The 25,911-nt window shown below is 43.4% G+C and overlaps 1 protein-coding gene across 4 annotated transcripts in view; it reads right to left on the reverse strand.

Moving 5' to 3' along the window:
* The window catches only part of RSF1 (remodeling and spacing factor 1), a 122,854-nt gene that overhangs the window by 13,052 nt on the left and 83,891 nt on the right, over positions 1–25,911 (reverse strand). For all 4 annotated transcript variants that reach the window (XM_073335516.1, XM_073335507.1, XM_073335497.1 and 1 more), the window contains exons 12-15: positions 20,626–20,693; positions 17,109–17,316; positions 14,817–15,040; positions 9,808–9,999 (exon numbers count right to left, since the gene is read on the reverse strand). In XM_073335516.1, the coding sequence (XP_073191617.1) occupies positions 9,808–9,999; positions 14,817–15,040; positions 17,109–17,316; positions 20,626–20,693 (692 nt within the window). The remainder of the gene's footprint in view (positions 1–9,807; positions 10,000–14,816; positions 15,041–17,108; positions 17,317–20,625; positions 20,694–25,911) is intronic.

The raw sequence follows: 25,911 nt of genomic DNA on the forward strand, positions 1-25,911 counted from the left end.
TGACAGCTTGAGGGGATGGTGTAATCCCACATAATGGATAATTATGTAACAATATGCATTCAGGGGAGTTGTGGAGAAAGTTTATTCCTAATCCCTTAACACCCACTTTACACTCTTCCAGACACTGAGAGCCCAAATTATGGCCATAAGCCTTCCCAAAGAGAATTGTAGGACTCCTTTCAAAGCTCATCAACACTGCCTTAAATTTCAGCTGGAGGGTTTGCTACTATATAATGTAATGTCTTTTCCCTGTATAGGGAGAGTATGCTATAGCCCCTCAGCACTTGTAGCTTCTGCTAGTCTGGGGAAGAAGAGGCTGGGACAGAAAATCAAACACCAAGCAGTTTGACTCATTGGGCCATCTTGAACTACCCAGAATGCATGTACACGGCCATCTGAAAGTACGTTTGTTGCACAGGAAGTTTACAACAGGCAAGTCTTTCACACAGCTAAGCAGTCTCTCACACAGTTCCACAATAAATCTGCCAGGTAATTATATATCCAGTGACACTGTTACACACTGTACTTTGATATGCCTGGGGAGAATACCAATGGTATCGCTGTGCTGTTTTTACTGCACAAAAAGCCTGTAACAAATTTAATACTATGCAAATTATTTCACAGAACAAATACTATTATTTAACCATTGGCAAGCCAAAAGTCTAGGAGTCAAAGGACTGAAGTTCCCAGTGAGGCTATTGTATTATATAGCAGATTCTTGGCAGAGATGTTCTCTCTACAACCAATTTACGGGAAGAGAATGCAAATTACATTTTAAGGCTCAGTTTGTAAAAGACAATAAGCTTGTATAATACAGTCAAGCTCCTTTGATCCTGAAGGATCCTACAGCACTTTATAAATTTAGGCCAACACTTGCCAAAATATCTTCTAATTATGGATGCCCAACTTGACACACAGTGCCTGCGCTTTGAAACATAAGAACAGCCATAGTGGGTCAGACCAAAGGTCCACCTAGCTCAGAATCATGTCTTCCGACAGTGGCCAATGCCAAGTCCCCCAGAAGAAATGAGCAGAACAGGTAATCATCAAGTAATCCATTTCCCTGTCGCCCATTCCCAGCTTCCCATTCACACCATTCCCGCCCATCCTGGCTAATAGTCACTGATGTACCTATCCTCCATGAATTTATCTAGTTCTTTTTTGAACCCTGTTGTTATAGTCTTGGCTTTCACAAAATCCTCTGGCAAGGAGTTCCACAAGTTGACTGTGCATTGTGTGAAAAAATACTTCCTTCTGTTTTAAACCTACTGCCTATTAATTTCATTTAGTGATCCCTAGTTCTAGTGTTATGAGAAGGCGTAAACAGCACTTCCATTTTACTTACTCTACACCAGTCATGATTTTATAGACGTCTATCATATCTCCTCTTAGTTGTCTCTTTTCTAAGCTCAAAAGTCCAAGTCTTAATCTCTCCTCATATGGAAGCCGTTCCATACCCCTAACCATTTTTATTGCCCTTTTCTGAACCTTTTCCAATTCCAATATATCTTTTTTGAGATGGGGAGACCATATCTGCACACAGTATTCAAGATGTGGGTATACCATGGATTTATATAGAGGCAATATAATATTTTCTGTCTTATTGTCTATCCCTTTCTTAATGATTCCCAACATTCAGTTCGCTTTTTTGACTGCCACTGCCATTGAGCGGATGTTTTCAGAGAACTATCAATAATTACTCCAAGATCTCTTTCTTGGGTGGTAACAGCTAATTTAGACCCCATCATTTTATATGTATAGTTAGGATTATGTTTTTCCATGTGCACTACTTTGCATTTATCAACATTGAATTTCATCTGCCATTTTGTAGCCCAGTCACCCAGTTTTGTGAGATCCTTTTGTAGCTCTTCACGGTCTGCTTTGGACTTAACTATCTTGAGTAGTTTTGTATCTTATGCAGATTTTGCCACCTCACTGTTTACCCCTCATGGAGTGCACTGTCAACGTGGGGGCAGGTATTTTCTCCAGACATGGAGATGTAATCCGTGACAAAATTCTTTCAGAAGAGACTGGGAGCGCCTTCATTCTGTCTGCTACTGTAATGAATAGTTGGGTAGATTTCCAAAATGGCTTTGTTCGATATAGAAGGCTAACACCTAGCGAACATCCAAAGAGCGAAGTTTCTGTTCCTGGCTGTTTGCGTGTGGCTTAGGGTAAAAGACTGGAAGAAAAATATTCTGATTAACATGAAACTGGGAGATGACCTTCGGGAGGAAGGCAGGGTGCAGCCGAAGCTGAACCTTGTCCTTATAGAAGACGGTGTAAGGAGGCTCAGATGTTAGGGCCTTAAGCTAGGATACCTTCCTGGTAGATGTTATTGCCAACAGAAACACTACCTTCGATGATACATAAGAGCAAGGAGCATGTCGCGAGTGGTTCAAAGGGGGGCCTCATTAGTCTGGAAAGAACCAGGTTAAGGTCCCAGGGTGGGATCGGTTGTCGTACTTAAGTGTTTAAGAAAGCATCCAAATATTGGGTTGGCAAAGACCGACTAGCCCACCACGCCTGGGTGAAACGCGGCAATGGCAGGCAAGTGGACTTTTATTGATGAAATAGAAAGCCCTTGCTGCTTCAGGTGCAGAAGGCAGTCCAAGATAAGAGGTATTGTTGAGTGTGTAGGAGACATGTGTTTCTGCGCTGACCAAATTGTGAATCTCTTCCATTTGGCTAGGTAGGTGGCCCTAGTGGATGGTTTCTTACTGCCAAGGAGGACTTCCCTAACTGGAACACGGCAAGCAAACTCCATTGGGTTTAGCCATAGAGCTTCCAAGCCATGAGATGGAGAGATTCGAAGTTGGGGTGCTGAAGACGGCCATGGTCCTGAGTTATCAGGTCCAGGAGCAGCGGTACAGTGATCGGAGTTTCCACTGACAGCTCTAGAAGAGACACATACCAGTGCTGATGGGGCCAGGCTGGAGCTATCAATATTACCGAGGCTTCTTCCCTCCGAATCTTGATTAGCACCTTGTGAACGAGTGGAATGGGTGGAAATGTATAAAGGAAGTGATCCTTCCAAGGAAGAAGGAATGTGACCGTGATTGAGCCCAGGGTGTGACTCAGGAAGAAGCAGACACTTCGTAGTGTGTCCTGTCACGAACAGGTCTATCTAGGGAAATTCCCCACTGTTGGAAGATGGTGTTCATGACACTGGGTGGATGGACGACTCGTGGTTGTGAAAGGACCTGCTGAGATAGTCTGCCAACTCATTTTGAACTCCAGGAAGATAAGGTGCCTCCAAGTGTATTGAGTGGGCTATGCAGAAGTCCCACAGTTTGAGGGACTGTTCCTGGCACAAGGGAGATGAGCATGCTCCCTCCTGTCTGTTAATATAAAATATTGCTGTCTGTCTGTCATGATTAATACACATCTCCCCTCCAAGTGAGCTTGGAAGGTCTGGCATGCCAGACGGACTGCCCTCAGCTCCCTGACGTTGATGTGAAGTAAGAGCTCCGCGTGGGATCAGAGGCTTGAAGTCCTGAGCTCCCCCAGATGCGCTCCACACCCCATCGCTGACATGTCTGTGACCAGGGAAAGAGATGGTTGAGGTCTGCAGAAGGGAATGCCCGCACACACAGCTTGCGGGTTGAACCACCACAGAAGAGACTCAAGAACTGGTTGGGAAGGAGTGACTACCTTGTCTAGACTGTCCCCGTTTGGTCAATAAACCTAGGCTAGCCACGCCTGAAGGGGTTGGAGCCTCAGTCTGGCATGCTGCACTACATAAGTACAGGCGGCCACGTGGCTGAGGAGCTTCAGGCAATTCCTTGCCGTAGTGGTAGGGAATTGTCTGAGACCTTGTATGATGTCACAAAGGGTCTGAAACCGTGACTCTGGTAGAGATGCTCTGGCCTGTCTTGAGTCCAACACTGCCCCTATGAATTCTATCCTCTGAACAGGGGACAGGGTTGACTTCTGCATGTTCAGTAGAAGGCCAAGGTCATTGAATGTTGCTCTTATCAGGCTTACATGTGCCTCCACTTGTGTTTTGGAGCGGTCCTGGATCAGCCGGTTGTTGAGGTATGGAAACGCCTGCACCTGGCACTTCCGCAAAAAAAGTGGCCATAACTGCCAAGCACTTGGTGAACACCCAAGGTGCTGCTGACAAGCCAAAGGCAAGGACCGGGAGCTGAACAGGAGAGAATATCCCAGTTCTATCATGCTACTCCTGGGGGAATTCTGCACCAAAAAAATCCAAAATTCTGCAAATTTTATTTGTCAAAATAATGCCATATAATCACACCAGTTTCACTTATTTTGGTAATTTATTTAAACTACCGTACAGAGAAAAAAAAATCATACTAACCGTACAGCATTTCCTAAACACATGAAAATTAAGTTACAAATACTTGGTAACCAAGACCCTGCATTCCAGTTATCCTGGATTTTCATTTAGATTACATGACTTTTATTTTGTTGTTTGGTGTTCTGTAAAGTAGAATGACGCTTTAAATTGCTCAGACTTTCACACAAGAAAGTCACACAGTTTTGCTAATCACGGTCCCGCATTTTTAAAAATGGGTAAGTAAAATAGATCCTGAGCTGTAATCTGACCCCCCTGTGCCTCTCTGGCAGAGGGAAAAAAAAGCGAGAAAGCCCACACAGCCCTTCCTAGCTGAGGATTCCCTTACTGTCATTTACAACAAGGCTCCTTTACCCCACCTGGCAAAGTAAAGGAGTCTTAATTGACTACAATTAACTAACAATGGGAACATTAGCAGCCTGCCAGTTTAGTTGTTACATTTCTGCTCTGCCTTAGGGACAGAGCCTGCTTCACACAGCCCTATCCCTCCAAGCCCAGGGTGCAGCAACAGCAACCAGAGGGACAGAGAGCGTCTGGTTGCTCACTCATTCCACATGCAGGCAGGCACCAACCCCACCTCCTTGACCAGCCTCCCTCCTCCCCTCCAGGGTGATCTGCGCTCTGCTGCTGGCTGCTCCCAGCAAACGTGCCCGGGGATTAAAATGAGGGGAGCAAAGAAATCTGCGCACGGTATGCATTCTGTGCCCCCCGCAGGGCACAGAATTCCCCTGGGAGTACCGTGCGGAGCACCCAGCAATCTGACGTGATCCAGGCCCACACATGGTAGAAGTGAGACAGCTGACACGAAAAGGATGGGAAGTTGGATCCGGTGTCTGAACTGGTACATCGCCCTTGGGCGCACCTTCAAAAGGCTTATTTTGAACCAGAGGACTTGCGGCTTCATAGCCTTAAGGACTCAAGAGCCACTCTCAAGTCCCTGAGCCACCATATTCCATCTGTGCAGTGGAGGCATTTTAAGCCCCAGCCCCTACCTTGATTCTACCAAAGTCTGTTAGTAGAATCAAGGCAGGGGCTGGGGCTTAATATGCCTCCGCTGCACAGATGGAATATGGAGGCCCAGGGACTTGAGAGTGGCTCGAGTCCTTAAGGCTATGAAGCCGCAAGTCTCTCAGAGAAGAGGGTCGAGCCCTCAAATGGGAGGTTCTGGATGTCTGTTGGACCTCATACGGGAGCCCTGATGCCTGCAGCCAGGAGCTCCTCCAGATGGCCACCACTGAAGACATGGTCCAAGCGGCTGAATGGGCAACATCTAGGGCTGCCTGTAGCGGAGCCCGTGCCACAAGTTTGCCCTCCTCCACCAAGGTGGAAAACTCTGCCTCTGATTCTTCTGGCAGAAGCTCAGTGAATTCTGACACAGCCCCGCAGGAACTGAAGCTATATCTGCTAAGGATCACCTGGTGGTTTGAAATCCAAAGCTGGGGCCCCCTGGTAGAATAGACTTTCCTCCCGAAGTGGTCCAGATTCTTTGCATCTCGGGCTTTAGGTGATGGACCTTGGTGCCCTTGCCGTTCTCATTCGTTTGCCACAAGTCTGGTGGTGGGTGTGAATAAAAGTGTTCAAACCCTTAAGAGGGAACAAAATATTTCCTCTCTGTCCTTTTCACCACCAGGAGCAGGGAGATGGGGGTTTGCAGCAGCATTCTTGTGGTATCTTGTATGGTTTTAATGAGCGGCAGGGTAACTTGGGAGGGTCCTCAGGGGTCCAGGATGTCCACCATGGGGTCTGATGACTCAGAGACCTCCTCGACCTGGAGCCCCAGCTTCTGGGTCACTCTCTTCAGGAGCTGCTGGTGGACCCTACTGTCCTCGAGTCCAGGAGCTGTGGAGGTACCAGCCACTGTCTCATCTGATGATGAAGATGACGAGGTTCTACCTGGAACCAGCTCTTGCTCCTGGCCTGTGTGGCGACCAGTAGCGTGTGGGATGGCTGGTCCTGCACCAAGGGAGATGGGGGAGGTGCATGGTTTTCTGAAGCTACCAACACTGACCTCCTGGAATAGGATCCCTGGCTTTGATGAAACGCTGAGGGGGTCCAAAACAGCCATTGGGCTAGAGCTCGCCATTGCACGGGCCATGGCATCGGGCGAAATTGCTGTCTCTCCCTGTCCAACCTTGAGTGTCTGCGCTCCGATCTGTGCTGGGTCCACCTGGACACAAAGGATTCCACCTCTGAATCCAATTGGGAGGTCTCACTCTGGGAGGACCATGGGAGAGCAGTGCCCACCGGTGCTGTGGAGCCGTGCTGGGAGATTGGTGACCATTGCGGCTTCCCTGCTGGTCTGTTGCCAGAAGGTACCTGGGACTGGTGGACCAGATGATGGTGATGGATGTGGTACCATCACTGGCTTGCCTCGGGACGACACCAAGAGTCTTGGGGGTGCCATTTCCCTTGAGCTTGGTGCCCTGTCTCGCCTGGGCGGGGAAGGCAGTGCTGTGAAGGTGATGAGCTCTCTCGCTGCCTTAAAGATCTCTGGTGTGGTGGGCAGCTGCAAAGCCTCTCCGTGACTCTCCCGGGGAGGGGAGTCCTGAGGAGTTGGACTCCACTGACCCCTTGTTGGGGCAGGAGTCAACGGCGCCGGGCTAGGTGGTGCTGCACTTACGTGGCCCAATGCGGGTCCCACTGTGCCAGAGTCCTTCTGTCCCGGCCTCAGCGTAGGTGAGCACCCCCGATACAGCTTCTTTTTCTTGAGGGGCACCGGGGATTGGGAACGGTGCTGCACTCTGCCATGCATGGAGCCCCTGTGCAGCGAGCTCTGTTGGTGCTGAGCATCTCTATCCCAGTCCTTTCTCGGTACCAAAGTTTCCCGTGTCGACGTCGGAGCACTGCGCACCAATGCTGAGGTGCTAGGCATCAGTTCGGCCGAAGTCGGTTCCAAGTAGGGATGGAGGATGGCCTCCATCAGAAGGATCTTCAACCGTTGGTGGCTTTCTTTTTGAGTCCTGGGGCAAAATCCCCTAGAGATCTTGCAATGGTCCTTCTGATGCGATTCCCCCAGGTACTTCAAGCAGGAAGTGTGGGGGCCGCTCCTAGGCATAGGCTTGTTGTAAGCTCTGCAGCGTTTAAACCAAGGGGACCGGGGCATGCCCCAGTACCGGGGGGTGGGGTAGGGAAGTGGGGGGGAGGTCCCCCAGAATAATTCCCCACTGGAATCTAGCTATATAATGACTGACTAACTACAGCTACTAGCTAACTGGTTTAACTATTTACAGAAAGACATTCTGAGGACTACTCGGGAGAAGGCTTGCCGAAGCAAGAGCAAATGAGCTTTCCGGCTAACCGTCGCAGGCAGTAAGTAGGAACTGAAATGGCGGCGGGTCGGCGGGGCCCAAAGTATGGCACCATGGAGGCGCAACTCCAGGCGCCTGAGCCGACCCAACGGGTACTGCTAGGGGAAAAACCTTCCGCACACACCTAAAAAACGCGCACACACCTAATTGGAATCAACATGAGCAAGTACTCGAAGAAGAACCAATCTTGCCAAACAAACCTAATTTCCTTCATTGATATGGTTACTGGCCTAACGGATACAGGGAAGCAGAAAACATGGTATAATCTTGATTTTAGATAGGCTTTTGTCCCACAGTCCCACATGACATTCTCATAACCAAACGACGGAAATGTGGTCTAGATGAAATCACTGTGAAAGTGGGTGTACCACAGCGTGAAAGCCTGTACTCTATGTGTAGTTATCAATGGTTTACTGTCAGACTGGGAGGATGTATCTAATGGGGTCCAATGGGTCAGTCCTGGGTCTGGTATTATTCAATATTTTCATTAATGACTGCAATAATTAAATGGAGAGCATGTTTATTAAATTTGCAAAAGACCTCAAGCTAGGAGGGGTTGCAAGCACTTTGGATGACAGGACTAAAACTTAAAACAACCTTGACAAATTAGAAAAATTACTCTGAAATCAACCAGATAAAAATTAATAAAGATAAGTGCAAAGTACTTCACATAGCCCTGGTCTACACTGGGGGCGGGAGAGGGAAATCGATCTAATTTATGCAACTTCAGCTACGTAAATAACGTAGCTGAAGTCAACGTACTTAGATCGACTTACCATGGTGTCTTCACCGCGGTGAGTCGACTGCTGCTGCTCCCCCGTCGACTCTGCCTGTGCCTCTCACAGTGGCGGAGTACAGGAGTCGACGGGAGAGCGCTCGGGGGTCAATTTATCGCATCTAGACTAGATGCGATAATCGATCGCCGCTGGATCGATTGCCGCCCGCCGATCTGGCACGTAGTGAAGACATACCCTTAGAAAATAAAAACCAAACATACAACTACAAAAAGAGGAATAACTGGCTAGGTGGTAGCACTGCTGAAAAGGATCTGGGGGTTACAGAGTGGATGACAAAATGAATATATGAGTCAGCAATGTGATATGAAAGATTAATGCCATTCCAACATGTATTAACAGGAGTGTCTCATATGAAAGACATGGAAGGTTAACTTCTGCTCTACTCAGCACTGATGAGGCCCCAGCTAGAGTACTGGATCCAGTTCTGGGTGCCACAGTTTAGGAAAGATGTGGACGAAGTTGAGGGAGTCCAGCGGAGCGCAACAAAATGATAAAAGGTTTAGAAAACCCGGCCTATGATGAAAGGTTAAAAAAACTGGACATGGTTAGTCATGAGAAAAGAAGACTGAGGGGGGACCTGATAAGAGTCTTCCCATATGTTAAGACCTGTTACAAAGAGGACAGTGATCAATTGTTCTCCATGTTGACTGAAGGTAGGACAAGAAGTAATGGGTTTAATCTGCAGCCAGAGTTAGATATTAGGAAACATTTTTAACTATAAGGGTAGTTAAACTCTGGAATAGGCTGCTAAACAAGGTTGCGGAATCCCCATTACTGGAGGTTTTTAAGAACAGGTTGGACAAACACCTGTTAGGGATGGTCTAGGTTTACTTGGTTCTGCCTCGGCACAGGGGACTGGACTAGATGACCTCTCGAGGTCTCTTCCAGCTCTACATTTCTATGATTCTATTAAAGTTTTAATTACAACTACAGGCATATTTAGGGGGACAGAACAAAATTACTAAATTTGGATACAACCAGGACACCAGGGTTAACGCCCTTACTCTTACGAAAGGGCTGTGGGATCTTTAATGACCACAACTGAAGTGTGACAAATACTCCTGTCCTCCACAATAACCGCATTTCCTCCTTTGCAATCCCAACATTTAACTACCAGATGGAGTAATTTCACACCAGGAAGTCAAGATAAGGGAAAGCATGAAATTTGACAAATAGCAGTAATAATGCCTTGTTATATAAATTGATAGGGTGCATCACAAGGATACATTTAGATTTTGGGAAATATCAAGGATCTCAGAAAAGAATTCTCTGTGTATCTCTGACTAAATGCAAATCTTGTGTTCACTTTATGCCCCGTATTTCTCCCTTTCCACTATCACTCACACATCAGCTCCTGCAAATGGTGGAGTGCTTGTTTTACCTTCACTGTCTGAACTGGGAAGCCTCCGTTTATGAAGTCGTCTTAGCTCCTTTCCATATCGAACACTTTTCTGTGAGCCATCGCTTTCTGAATCCTCCTTATAGTTAACTTGTCTCTTTTGATTCCGCCTTGATCTTCTCCGCCTAGTTTCCAGGTAATCATCATCACTGTAATCTGTGTAATCACCACTTTCTGCAAAGAAGAAAACAGCCATACGCTTTATTCTGTTAAAATGAAAATGCACAGACCCACTGTCACATTTCCAAAAGGTATGTTTGTTCAAACAAAGTGCAACCTTGAGTGAACAAAATCAACCACTCTAGTCACAGGAAAACCTCAATCTTTAAGCCTCTAACGGGAAGGTTGTGATCTTGACTGGGTCCAGCCTCATACTACTCCACTGGCTCCCCATTCATTTCCAGCTTGAAATTGCCATCAGTTTTTAAATTCCACTATGGATTTTTCCAGTTACTTTCACACACCTCTCCCACCCTCCTCTAGCATTGGTTTCCTTCTATACAATCTTACCCCTACTTGTGTGAAACATACTTCTCCTCTACAGCTCCTGCCAACTAGAACAACCTGCTTGAATCTGAATTGATGATACAATCTCATTTCAATCTCCACTGGAAAATACCTCTGGCCCTTGATTTTTATTTAACTCTAATTTTATTATATGCAAGCATTTTTAGACGAAGTCCATGAAAGATATTGACAGAATAACAGTGAACTGTAAGCAGTGGTAAAAAATGAAGTGGATAAACTCAATTCCCCAAACGAGAAGTGGCTAAACTCTGTGTACCTTAGTTTACCCTTGACTATACTACCGATGGTAGGAAAGTACAGATTAATTGTTCTCAAGTCAGCAACAAGGAGATCAGTCCTATAGGTTTCAAAGCTGCAGCTACACGTTTGGTCGGAATACCAGATGAGAGTGTTTATAACAACCAACCCAGTCGTTCCTAGTTCTCGGTGCACCAGACTTCTGCAGAATTAGTGCCTTTTTAAGGTCTAGCTTGTCAGCCACTTTTTCCAGCAGCTGAAAATAACTGTGGTAGCGGGATCTTGTTTAGCTACTTTTTCTTTGAACCATGTCAAAAACATTATTCCACAGTATTAATGCTGCCTTTTCATTCCAGGGCCACCCAGAGGATTCAGGGGGCCTGGGGTCTTCGGCAGCAGGGGTCCTTCTGCTCCGGGTCTTCGGGGCACTTCGCTGAAGACATGGAGCGGAAGGACCCCCGCTGGCCAAAGACCCAGAGCGGAAGAAGCGGCGGCAGGTCTTTGGAGGCGGGTCCTTCACTCTGCGTGTGTTCGGTGGCACTGAAGGACCCGCTGCCGAAGTGCCGCCGAAACCTCTCGTGGGGGCCCCTGAAAGGCCCGGGGCAAATTGCCCCACTTGCCCCCCCCCCCCCCCGGGCCGCCCTGTTTCATTCGCATCACAAGCTGCCCTGTCGTGTTATTAACTGAAATGACTCAGACTAAAACAGCCGTGTTTTTCCCTCAAAAACATTAAGGAAAAAGGTGAGAGCAAGTCAACAAGAGAGCTCAATGAGAAACCTCAAATCTGGAGAAGAAAAAAACCCTCCGTGTTTGTTATTTCTTTAGAACCAAAGTAAGGTGAGGCAGGCTCTCCAGAAAGAGAGTTTGTGGGGGTAAGGAAAGGAACATATAGTTAAGGCCACCACCCTTTGCGCATGCGGTGGGGAGGTGGTGAGGAGGGAAGAGAGAGAGAGAGAGATATACACTGCCTTGTGGAAAGGAACAGGACTGAAAACCTTGAAGACTGAGGTTCTTTATTTGTCCACAAAACAGATGAATACTGGGCAGCAGCAGTGCAAGCTTCTCCAGGGGTCAGTCCTGGAGCCGGTTTTGTTCAACATCTTTATTAATGATCTCAACGATGGGATTAATTGCGCCCTCAGCAAGTTCGCAAATGACACTAAGCTGGGGGGAGAGGCAGACAGACTGGAGGGTCGGGATAGGGTCCAGAGTGACCTAGACAAATTGAAGGATTGGGCCAAAAGAAATCTGATGAGGTTCAACAAGGAGAAGGGCAGAGTCCTGCACTTAGGAAGGAAGAATCCCATGCACTGCTACAGGCTGGGGACCGACTGGCTAAGCAGCAGTTCTGCAGAAAATGACCTGAGGATTACAGTGGACGAGAAGCTGGATGAGTCAGCAGTGTGCCCCTGTGGCCAAGAAAGCCAACGGTATATTGGGCTGTATTAGTAGGAGCATTGCCAGCAGATTCAGGGTGATTATTCCCCTCTATTTGGCACTGGTGAGGCCACATCTGGAGTAGTGTGTCCAGTTTTGGGCCCCACACTACAAAAGGGATGTGGACAAATTGGAGAGAGTCCAAAAAGAAAATGATTAGGGGGCTGGGGCACAGGACTTATGAGGAGAGGCTGAGTGAACTGGGGTTATTTAGTCTGCAGAAGAGAAGAGTGAGGGGGGATTTGACAGCAGCCTTCAACTACCTGAAGGGTGGTTCCAAAGAGGATGCAGCTAGGCTGTTCTCAGTGGTGGTAGATGACAGAACAAGCAGCAGTGGGGGAGGTCTAGAATAGATATTAGGAAACATTATTTCACTAGGAGGGTGGTGAAGCACTGGAATGGGTTACCTAGGGAAGTGGTAGAATCTTCATCCTTAGAGGTTTTTAAGGCCTGGCTTGACAAAGCCCTGGCTGGGATGATTTAGTTGGTGTTGGTCCTGCTTTGAGCAGGGGATTGGACTAGATGATCTCCTGAAGTCTCTTCCAACCCTAATATTCTATGATCCTATGATCAAGCTGCCATGGAGGAATCACTTCCAGAGATAAGAAGGGAGCTCAACTTCCAGGCACACTGAGCCTTTGACCTCTCTTCCAGCTGTCAAGAGCATTAGTGCATATATTAATTAAGGTGGTATTTTTTGTGATGGCCACATGACCACTAGGAACTGCTCCCAAGTATTTAGCTGCATTAAGGTGTAGATTAGTAATAACTTCAGATCCTTTAGCTTCTGCATCAGTTGCTGTCATATTTTCATTAATCATAGACTACCACAATTTCCACTATGAATCTCTGTATACGTTCAGACTCTAACCATTTCTTTCTTACACTCATTGTTGGTCTCTTAGTGGCATACAGAAAAGGAAGACAGCTTACGGAACAATCATTTTAAGCTCATACACCTTTCTTAATTTGCCCATACATAAAAACTCACATTGGAGACCAGCCATTCAAAGAAGAATAAATGGACACAAATCAGATGTCAAGAATTATAACATTCATAAACAAGTCGGAGAACACTTCAATATCTCTGGTCACGCGATTACAGACATGAAAGTTGCTATATTACAACAAAAAAACTTCAAATCCAGACTCCAGCGAGAAACTGTTGAATTGAAATAAATTTGCAAATTGGATACAATTAACTTAGGCTTGAATAGAGACTGGGAGTGGCTAAGTCATTATGCAAGGTAACCTATTTCCCCTTGTTTTTTCCTAACCCCCCCCGCCCCCCCTCAGGCGTTCTTGTTAAACCCTGGATTTGCGCTGGAAATGGCCCACCTTGATTATCATACACATTGTAAGGAGAGTGATCACTTTAGATAAGCTATTACCAGCAGGAGAGTGGGGTGGGAGGAGGTATTTTTTCATGCTTTGTGTGTATATAAAAAGATCTTCTATACTTTCCACAGTATGCATCCGATGAAGTGAGCTGTAGCTCACGAAAGCTTATGCTCAAATAAATTGGTTAGTCTCTAAGGTGCCACAAGTACTCCTTTCCATTTCATTCTGCAGCTCAGCTGACTTCAGAAAGATGGATACAATAGTGAAAAGGCCATTCAATACCTGCAATGAGCTAATCCTGCAAGGTGCTGGTGCCTTCAACTCCCAATTGCATTAGATAGTTTTGGGCCCAGTCCTACAAAGTAAGTGACACTCCTGAGAAAGCTCTTCCTGAAAAGTGCTATCTCCTCATGGAATGCTATGAGAATACATTATTAAGAGACAAAATTTACCTAGTCTCTGATTTATTTCTTCTTGATTAGTAAGGACAAATACACGCAAGAAAAAAATATCTTCTCCCCTTAGTTCATCTGCTTCCATTGCTTATTCCTCTGTGTAGGAATCATTTTCACACAGTCAGTTGTATTTCAGACAGAGGATGGATTTTGATTGGGGAACAGGCAGTATAAGGCAAGGAACAAAGACGCTGTTGTCATGCAAGTGTCCCTAGTAATTAAAGTTCAAAAGCGAGAAATATCGAAACCATAGATTCATAGATTATAAAGTCTGAAAGGATCACTACTGTAATTTACTTTGTCCTCTTGTTTAACATAGATCATAGTACAATAATTCCTGCCGTTGAGGAAATTATTCTTCCCTCCTAAGCAATCAGGGATTGAGTTTCTCTAAGCAGTGGGCTTTTGAAAGTTTTCCATGAGGCATTAGCAGATCTCTGAGTACACACAATGAAATAGTTCTTTGAACTACTTTTCCTGCTAAGTTTAAACAAAATATTGGGCACCCACAAAATACGCAAAGAGAGATGCAACTGGAAATGAAGCATCAGGAATCTGCCAATTCTGCATACAATTGCCTGTTTTGCCCTCACAACTTAAGCACCCATTTAAAAATGAATGTGACCCAAAGAACCTAACACTCAACACTAATTTCCTTTTGTGCATTTTGAACAGAACACTCAGACCAAGTGAAAACCTTAAATAAGGAACATAATTATTAAAAAACAGTACTTGCATGACACTTTTCATTTCCAAAGCAACTCACAGAGACATCTAATTAACTAACACAACACCTCTATTGCAAAAGCAATAGCCCTATTTTTACAGCTAGAACCTTAGAAACACAGATGACATATGACTTGACTGAATCCATATAGCCAAGTTCAAAGTCCAGGCCAAGATTAGAACTCAGGAGTGTGTAAGCCACCTGTCCTTTTGCTTGGGCCCTCTTCTCTGACACACAACAGCTAACTCTTCAAAAGTTAAGCTTACCAGACTCCCTACTTAAATTGTCCTCAGAGTCTTCCTCTTCATCATCCTCTGAATATTTTTTCTTGACTGTTTTTCTTCGTAACCGCCTGCTTTGTCTCATTGGCCTGGAGTGGTGTCGCTTGGGTCTACGGGCACAGAACTCTGTATCACTGTCTTCGTTTGACAGCTGATCATCTTCACTTTCATCTGGGTTTTCCTCTGATACAACAAACTCGTCCTGAGATCTGTTAAAAAAAATTACAGCCAAAAGAGAGATACTTGAAATAAATGGACTAAAATACTGTAACATATAGGAGTTAGATATATTTAATATAGCTTATAATAAATTTAGATGTTATTTCAAGAATACATTTCTCTCTCTCTCTCTGTTTGGAAAGCCTAAGAGTGTTTCACAAAAATGAATGAATCTTCTCAAAACTAATGTGAGGCATCAAATCTTTACGCTGAGATCAACATACACAACACTGAAATTAAACACTTGCTGCATACCTGAAGGTGCCTTTACAGAATATAACGTTACACAGTAGATTAGGACAGTAAGTGAATTCAAATGCTGTATGACAGGTTTCAGAGTAACAGCCGTGTTAGTCTGTATTCGCAAAAAGAAAAGGAGTACTTGTGGCACCTTAGAGACTAACCAATTTATTTGAGCATGAGCTTTCATGAGCTACAGCTCACTTCATCGGATGCACACGGTATGCATCCGATGAAGTGAGCTGTAGCTCACGAAAGCTCATGCTCAAATAAATTGGTTAGTCTCTAAGGTGCCACAAGTACTCCTTTTCTTTTTGCAAATGCTGTATCTAATTGAAACTGCAGGTGGCTTTATTTAGGCTGCATTCTAATTGGCTCAGTACTTCAGGATAAACACCACTATTCTTATGAAACATTCTTTAAGTACCCACAAATGGTCAAGACTTCAGTTTGTGTGTCTTGTATGAAATATGGCACCCTCATACCTACAGTGCCTTCTGTCATACTGGTTCAGTAATAGTTCAGGCAGAACACCAGCTGCGAAACAGTTTCATGTTTCACCTACAGTAGGTGTTCCCTTGAGATCTCTCATTCAAGCACTGACTAAATACAAATCTATTCACTTGTGAGAGTTGAAAGAATCATATCCATGAAGCTGATGCATTTATGAATAAACTTCTAATTCACTGATTTATATTACTGGTCTTTCAGCCCTCCTGTCATATAAAGACTGAGCCAATTTATATAACAGTTAAGCAGCCTACCTGAAAAAAAAGGTTCATATGCAACAGTAATAGGCATCCAACTTTCCTATATGAATGCAAACTCTCAAACAGCCAACAGGTAATTAGTAGAGATTATTGTTGAAAATACGTGGACTCATCAATGCAGCGCTAATTCAGTGAGATTTTTACAGGCTGAATTCACTAATTAGGAAAGTTCCAGCACATCTTGCTCAACCACTGAAAAACCTTCAACACCATCACATGTGGAAAATGGAGCGGAAGAGATTTAAATAGAGATAGTTCCAAAACACAACAAGAGGGGTAATGAACAGCATGTCAGCTTTACGGGCTCTCAGCAAAGGGGGGGGAACAAAGTCTTGTACCCTTTAGTGAGTGTTTAGGAGGCATAAAAAAAGGACTGAAAGGATTTTTAACTTTAGAAATTCAGGTCTGTCTGATCTGGAGAATTCTGATGACTGAAAAACTAATGAAATGGCAGCATCCCAGGAAAGTGAAAAGCTGAGCAATTCAGAAGGGGAAGGGATTTTTAATCAGACTGCTTAAAATGTATTTAACATTTTAGGTTTCATGTTCTTGAGAGGGTAAACTCTACCTTTTCCTGATCTCCACATCTAGTTCTGCTGGTTTCTGAACCTCAAATCTGTAGTATGCTAAAAATCAAAAGTTGATTTCTATAGCCTCCTTTAATTCTAAGATATCTATGAGGTCTTGTCTACACTAGAAAGCTGTGACTAGATTTTCTATATTGATAGTATAAGATGCCTTATACTAGCACTGCAATTCCCATACAGTAAGAAACACAACTCTATTGGTATAAGTCACCTTTATACCAATATAAATGTGTCCACACTAGGGCTTTCACTGATGTGACTATTTTTTTTTTTTAAACAAAAACACCATACCCCTAACTGAAAGAGTTAGACTAATAAAAATTCTAAGTCTAGACCTGGCCTTAACAGGAAACCCACTCTTACAGCTTCAAACCGCAAAGAGACAACCCAGTGGCATTGTAAATTCACAGAAACCTGCAGTGGTTAATAACCCAAGACTAGTAGTTTAAACAGCTACCTACCCATCACTGATCCTGAACTCATCCTCACTCTCTTCCTCATCCAGGTTACTATCACTATCGAGGTCGTTCAGTCGCCGTCGTTTCTTGCGACGTGCTGCAGCAGCCCTTTGTGGCCGCTTATTTTCTTTCCTTTCTTCCTCTAGGATGGTGGAAATGTCTTTTCCCCGGTGACCTGTGATATTAGACATGTCTTTGCCTCTGCCAACACCTGTGTTAGTGGGAGAGGGGGAAAATAAGCTGCAAGTTAATTATAGCATTTCATATTCAATTTCACAGAGACCTTCCCATCCTGCTGCTAATTTCAACTTCCTTTTATAAAGGAGACCCCTCTCATCATCCAAGACTCAAGTTCTTGAACCCAGCTTTCTTACATCCACAGCTATACTAATGTGTCCAGTTTTGGGCCCCACACTACAAGAAGGATGTGGATAAATTGGAAAGAGTCCAGCGAAGGGCAACAAAAATGATTAAGGGTCTGGAACACATGACTTATGAGGAGAGGCTGAGGGAACTGGGATTGTTTAGTCTGCAGAAGAGAAGAATGAGGGGGGATTTGATAGCTGCTTTCAACTACCTGAGAGGTGGGTCCAGAGAGGATGGTCCTAGACTATTCTCAGTGGTAGAAGAGGACAGGACAAGGAGTAATGGTCTCAAGTTGCAGTGGGGGAGGTTGAGGGTGGATATTAGGAAAAACTTTTTCACTAGGAGGGTGGTGAAACACTGGAATGCGTTACCTAGGGAGGTGGTAGAATCTCCTTCCTTAGAAGTTTTTAAGGTCAGGCTTGACAAAGCCCTGGCTGGGATGATTTAGTTGGTGTTGGTCCTGCTTTTGAGCAGGGGGTTGGACTAGATGACCTCCTGAGGTCCCTTCCAACCCTGATATTCTATGATATAGAGTATTTTTTTGGAAGAGCTATAATCCCTAACACTTGGGAGCAGAAACCAACTATTAACCCAGGGGATTTTAGAAAGAAGTTTCCCTATGGGCAGGTTACTGGAAAACTGTGCATTACAGGAATGCCAGCACCTTTCTCTGAAGCATCTGATATTGGCTACTGTCTGGGACAGCATACTGGGCTAGATGGACCACTGATCTGATAGGAACATATTAAAATGCTATGTCATAAGACAAACTCAGGGACACACACAAAAACAAGATTATGAATGTTCTTGGACGACAAGAAGTCTGAATATGATGTGGGACTGAAGGAAAGCTAGGGAGTAGATTCAAGGATATAACGTGCTTGGGATAACTGAAAGGGAACAGTATTATTAAGAGTATTGTTATTGTTATAGACAGAATAGAAGAGTGCGGTGGGGGAAGAGGTGAGACAGGAAAATGAGAGATACGGTTCTCGTAATCAAGGTGAGAGATGCCCAAGTCATGGATAAGTGTTGTAGTGGCGGAGAGAGAGATAGGAAAGAACACACCGATTTTAAAGTAGTAACAAAACTTAGTGAGGGAACTGCGTGTGGCTGAAGGAGAGTTGGGAAGTCTGAGATGGCATTAGCAGCTTGGGAGACAACGGATAGTAGCAGAGTTCTTAGTGATGCCAGAGAGCGAATGAATGGAGAAGGACGAAGGATTAGGAGGAAAGATGAGCAGCCCTGTTTTGGAGAGACTAGATTTGAGTTGATAGCAAGACACCTACAAAAGGTGTAGTTGTGAGATGTGAGAGTCAATCAATCAATGGCACCAATGGTCTTTACAGAGCATGGTGTACATCCCGATGATTTCTTTGGCAATCATCTATAAAGGACTGCCAAGGGAGATGGGAGTCACCAGGCAGCTATATCCATAGGCCTTCTACCCGGCGTATTTTACTCCAGCCACTTATGCACCAGTAATTAGCATATGCTAACAAACTATTGCCATAACTGAATGCAAGAGGTGGGCTGTGGTTGCACACCCTATCACATACAACCTGACTGGGGAACTAGTTTTGAAAACTGGCCGATTAGGAGGTGACACGAGCCCTACCACAAGGAAATAAGTAGTGGGAACATTAGCTTAGCAGCATTTAGATAGCTAAGCTGAGCAGCAGTCAGGGTATACTGACATTTATTGATGCAATTATAAAACAAAAAATAAATACGAAGTGTGTGCACACGCCCACACTCCCAAACCTGAAAGAGCTGTGTGTGGCTCTCTCACCAACAGAAGTTGGTCCAATGAAAGATATTACAACCTGAGGCCCTATACCCTCACACAACACCATATGAGAATGATGAAGCATGGTAACTCCCTCTGCTGTCCTAACCACGTCTGGTCCTGAAGGCTCAGGGTGTTCCCCATGATAAGTAACACCATGTCTGGATGGAAGTGCTCCAGGAGATAGATACCACTTTTAGTGTTAAAAATATTTTGTTTAGTTGTTTTTATCTTGGGGGACAGAGACTTAATTTACTTGTATTAATTGAATTATTAATTATGTTAGGGTCCTTAGAGCCTTGAATAAGTACATTTATTACTTTAAATCTAAATAAATAGAAAAATAATCAGGCTTGATTTTCAGACTGCCTGTGCACATCCATAGGGCTTTTGAAAAAACAGGCATAGTTCTGGGGATTCAAAAAGAACAGGAGGAAGGGATTATCTGAACATTTTAAACATGCAAGAGATGTTGAAGCACAAATCCCACTGACAGGCAATAGGCACCGAGCTCCTAAATCCCTTGGGCATATTTGGAAAAATCTCCCTCAGATCTTCACCATGTCACAAAAGAAAAAGGTTTCAGAGTAACAGCTGTGTTAGTCTGTATCTGCAAAAAGAACAGGAGTACTTGTGGCACCTTACAGACTAACAAATTAAAACTTATGCTCTAATAAATGTTAGTCTCTAAGGTGCCACAAGTACTCCTGTTCCTTTTTACAAAAGAAAAAGAAAGACAAATTAGAATAATAAGATTAAGTTATAATTTTCTAACTTCGTTCTATTTTATTTTTTTTTAAGCTATTAGCTCCTTCCATCTGAGGATCTCAAAGAGATTTACAAGCATTAATGAATAAAGTTTCACAACACATCTGTGCAGTACGGAAGTACTGACCAAGATTAGGGCCAACATTTTCAAGATGTTCACTAGCTTTGGGTGCCTCAATGTGAAAACACATATTAGCCCAATTTCCAGAGGTATTGAACACCAGCAGCACCCAGTGGCTTCCTAATCTGGCCATCCAAAGTTAGGGAGTTATTATAAAATGTTTGGTTCTTGATGCCGAGTTTTATGTTTAGATATTTAAAAAAGTAAAAACTTAAATTATTAACAAAAGCTACATGATTTTTCTCTACATGGACTCTCCAACACATGATACCCATTGCCCCACAACCAGGGAAATCGCTACAGTATTTGCATTTGAAAGTCCAGTAGTAAAAATGTCAAGTTATGCAGAGATTCAGATGAGGTATCAAAGGTCAGGACTACATGCATTCCCTCTGGCATTGTAATAGAACGTGCGTCATACCAGCCCAACATGTCACCCATTTTAACTATACAAATAGTAAGTAACAGAAACATACCTCCTCCATCGGCCTCCTTGATATCATCTTCTATTGCTTCATCAATTGCCTCATCAAATTCATCAAATCTAAAAATAGTATCTTTTATTTACTACTTTGAAACAGAGCACAATTCAGATATATTTTGAAGTCACGTCTCAAAATCTAAAATAGCGGTAAGAATTCAGAGTGCTTCAGACATTCCAAAAGTGAGGGAAAGTGGTAAAATAATCAGAAAATCATCATACGTATTCATAGCGTACTAGACAGATGCTCAATGGGTTTTTTTAAAAATATGTAGAGCATGTCCAGCTTCTAGCACAATCTAGCAGGACGGATATATATTACTACCTGGGCTGACTTACTAATAATTTAGATAAATTCACAAAAACACCTCTTTCTTACAGGGTATGCTACTGAATTAAAAAAAACACAATGTGAATATTTTGTTTTAAAAGTATTTCAGCAAAAATTTTCACAAGAAATAGTTGCTTATTGATTATGCCAAACACCCCGCTCCTACCCCGATGGCATATGCATCTTTGTCCACCCCCAGCTTATGCAGTCAGGGACTAGAGATAAGCAGAGCATGGGATTGCATCCCTACCTTGGCTAATAGTCATTGATGTTTCTATCCTTCATGAGTTTATATAGTTTTGGCCTTCACAACATCCCCTACAACTAGAACCACAGGTTGACTGTGTGATGTGTGAAGTACTTCCTTTTTTTGGTTTAAGCCCACTGCCTGTTAATTTCATTGGGTGACCCCTCCTTTTTGTGTTATGTGAAGGGATAAACAACACTTGCCTATTCACTTTCTCCACCCCAGTCATGATTTTATAGACCTCTATCATATCCCCCTTAGTCGTCTCTTTACTAACCTGAACAGTCCCAGTCTTTTTAATCTCTTCACACAGAAGATGTTCCACACCCCTAATGATTTTTGTTGCCCTTCTCTGTAACTTCTCCAATTCCAGTATATCTTTTTTGACATGGGGCAACTAGAACTACATGCAGGATTCAAGGTGTGGGCGTACCATGGATTTATAGAGTGGCGTGATGATATTTTCTCTCTTATTATCTACCCCTTTCCTCATGGGTCCTAACATTGTTATTTTTTTATTTATTTATTTTTTGGACTGCTGCTGCAGCACATTCAGAGGATGTTTTCAGAGAACTATCCACAATGACTCCGAGATCTCTGTCTGGAGTGGTAACAGCTAATTTAGATCCCATCATTTTGTACGTATAGATGGGATTATGTTTTCTAATCTGCATTACTTTGCATTTTTCAACATGGAATTTCATCTGCCATTTGGTTGCCCAGTCATCCGGTTTTGTGAGATCCACTTGTAACTCTTCACAGTCAGTTTCGGATGCAACTATCTTGAGTAGTTTTGTATCATCTGCAAATTTTGCCACATCCTTGTTTATCCCTTTTTCCAGATCATTTATGAATATTTTGAATAGCACTGGTCCCAATACAGATCCTTGTGGAACACCACTATTTATCTCTCCATTCTGAAAACTGACCATTTACTCCTACCCTTTGTTTCCTGTCTTTTAACCAGTTACTGATCCATGAAATCTTATCCCATGACTGCTTACTTTGCTTAAGACCCTTTGGTGAGGGACCCTGTCAAAGGCTTTTTGAAAATCCAAGTATACTATATCCACTGGATCATCCTGTCCACGTTTGTTGACCCCCTCAAAGAATTCTAACAGATTGGTAAGGCATGATTTCACTTTACAAAAACCATGTTGACTCTTCCCCAACAAATCGTGTCCATCTATGTGTCTGATAATTTTGTTCTTTACTATAGTTTCAACAAATTTGCCTGGTACTGAAGTTAGACTTACCAGCCTGTTATTGCCAGGATCACCACTGCAGCCTTTTTAAAAAATTGGTGTCACATTAACTATCCTCCAGTCATCTGGTACAGAAAATGATGTAAGTGATAGGTTACATTCCACACTTAGTGGTTCTATAATTTCGTATGTGAGTTCCTTCAGAACTCGAGTGAATAATATCTGGTCTTGGTGACTTATTTACTATTTAATTTATCAATTTGTTCCACAACGTACTCTACCGATACCTCACTCTGGGACAGTTGCTCAGATCTGTCACCGAAAAAGAATGGCTCAGATGTAGGAATCTCCCTCATATCTTCTGCAGTGAAGATTGGTACAAAGAATTCATTTAGCTTCTCCACAACGGCCTTATCGTCCTTGAGTGCATCTTTAGCACCTCAATTGTCCAATGGCACACTGATTGTTTGGCAGGCTTCCTGCTTCTGATGTACTTTAAAAAAAATTTTGTTGTCACTTTTTGAGTCTTTGGCTAGTTCCTCTTCAAATTCTTTTTTGGCCTGCCTAATTATATTTTCACACTTGACTTGCCAGAGTTTATGCTCCTTTCTATTTTCCTCAGTAGGATTTAACATCCAATTTTTAAAGGGTGCCTTTTTGCCTTTACCTACTTTTCCTTAACCACCTTAACCATGGTAGCACTTTTTTGGTCCTCTTACTATGTTTTTTAATTTGGGGTACACATTTAATTTGAGCCTCTATTATGGTGATTTTAAAAGTTTTCATACAACTTGCAGGCATTTCACTTTTGTGACTGTACCTTTTAATTTCCGTTTACCTAGCTTCCTTATTTTGTGTAGCTCCTATTTCTGAAATTAAATGCTACTGTGGTGGAATTCTTGGTATTTTCCCACCCCCACAAGGATGTTAAATTTAATTATATTATGGTCACTATTATTTACAGGTTGAAATATGCTGTAAAGTAAACTGGAAGGACAAAAGCAAAAGTATTCTTTTTTCATATTTTGTATGTTTGCTATAGCAGCCTTTACAATTTTGAATATGACTTTGTACATGAGAAAGCAATTTAAAGGCAATCTGCAAATAGAAGAAAACAGGGTCTGTTCCCTCTTTGGTTTGATGTACAAAAGACGACAGGTTTTTGTTTAAAAAGATATGTTTAGTTTAGTTTCTTCAGTTGGAAACTCAGGTCTCGTCTACCTTGGTTTCCCTGGAAGACTCTATGGATGGGCAAAAAGCTAGTAGGCCTATGACATCTGATGCATGGAAATGAAATTGGATTAATTGTCTGGAGAAGTACATTTTATTCAGGTTTCAGAGTAACAGCCGTGTTAGTCTGTATTCGCAAAAAGAAAAGGAGTACTTGTGGCACCTTAGAGACTAACCAATTTATTTGAGCATAAGCTTTTGTGAGCTACAGCTCACTTCATCAGATGCATTCTGTGGAAAATACAGAAGATGTTTGTTTTTATACACACAAATCATGAAAAAATGGGTGTTTATCACTACAAAAGGTTTTCTCTCCCCCCACCCCACTCTCCTGCTGGTAATAGCTTATCTAAAGTGACCACTCTCCTTACAATGTGTATGATAATCGAGGTGGGCCATTTCCAGCATAAATCCAGGGTTTAACAAGAACGTCTGAAGAGGGGTGCAGGGTTAGGAAAACAAGGGGAAATAGGTTATAAACCTCAACCTAAGCTGTCTCTCTGAGATTGACTGTCTCTAAGTTTTGCTTCCAGGACCTCCTGTGTTCACAGAAGGGTGTTCCTACCTTTCATATATCCAGTTAATGAGTGGCACCTGCCACACAGAGCCTGTGGGACTTCAGCAGTTTGACAGACAGATAAAATTCTACTTCCTCCCCCCCTCATATTTTTTAATTTAAATGCTTACCAGCTGGAGAAAACCTATTTTAATAAAGGTTCAGCCCTTAACTGAATGAGCGAGAGAGATCCTCATTCTGTACCTTATATGCAAAACAGGGAAACTATTCCTAATATTTCTTTGGGTGAAAACCAGCAGATTTTCTTCATAACAAAAGATTTCTGGCCTTCTTTGTACATCATAAAGAAGCAAATCCTCACATTTGCATGTCACCTTTAAAGTGCATTTATGGTAAAATAAGCAACTCTGAAATACCACCTTTGTGAGGTTTATTCTAAGGTACTTCCAAACAAGATTTTTTTCTTCTAACAAAAATCTTTTCACTTCATTTTGTCTTTGGAACAATTAAGCTATTCCTTCCATTCCACATATCACTACTAATAACTATTTTGGAATCAAGTGTTAGCTGACAATTGTCTTTCCATATATGAGGCACAACACAGGACAGCTTGCTCTTCTGCAGTTTTAGTAGTTCAGTAGGTTTGATTTTTTTTAACCTGTTCATCAGTAAGTGATGCCGATGACTCCAAAGACACAGAAAGCAGGTATCTGAACAGAACTAACATATATTTTATAGATTCATTTATGAGCAAAATAAGACTTTAGGATTTATTTTCCCTCACTGAAGGAGGGCCTACACAGTTCCCATTAACACATACTAGACTTCCATTGTATATGTGTGAATTTGAAGTCATGTACAGACAATACACACACACACATTCACAAACTCAAAGACATCTATGATGTACTGTGCAAGAGACACTTCTGTCATTTTAGATAGTAAGACTGAGTATCAAATGTAATGCTGTATGAAACAAATTATTTCCATTTAAAAATCGCAAGCCCTGCAGGACTTTATAAACCCATCGCAGTACTGTCAAAATATCCTAGAGGCAAAAACATTTTCCATTGGCTCAGTGACTGCCTCAACTGTCAGGAGCATGATAGCAAATCTATAAAAACCTGCCCTTAGCATCATGTCTCTTACAAGCGATATTGAATTTTATATACCAGCAGTAATATTTTCCTCAGTGTGGCATGTGTTGTTAACTAAGGGAGGTTACTCCTGAGGCATTCTGTTATAAAAAAATTAAAAATTCTGCACACAATATTTTTAAATTCTGCAGATTTTATTTGTCAAATAAATGTGGAGGCTCCAGCATGGCATTGGGGAGCACATGCCACTGGCTGCACAAAAGTGGGAGATCACTGTACAGTTCCCTGCCCCGGGACACAGACTCAGCGGTGAGGCTGCACCCAATCCCGACAGCACAAGGACCGGCCTGCCCCAGAAACAACCCAGGGCCCTGCCCCTCCATGCCAGGTGCATCAGGTGTGGGCAGGCAGGCTCATCAAGGCAGGATCCAAGTGTGGAGGGGCTTAATGTGGGGGGATCCAGGTGTAGGTTTAGAGGGTTCTGTGTGGGGCAATCTGGATGCAAACGGCTCAGTGGGGGGATCCGGTGCGGGGGGAGGGGGTTAAGTCTGGATGCACAGGGGCTTGTTGGAGGGCTCTGGGTGCAATGGTAATGGGACTCTGCAGGGGGTCCAAGTGAAGGTGGTTGGGGCTCAGCGGGAGGGATAGAGGGGT

Source organism: Lepidochelys kempii, chromosome 1 (genome assembly GCF_965140265.1).
Source record: "Lepidochelys kempii isolate rLepKem1 chromosome 1, rLepKem1.hap2, whole genome shotgun sequence".
NCBI lineage: Eukaryota > Metazoa > Chordata > Testudines > Cheloniidae > Lepidochelys > Lepidochelys kempii.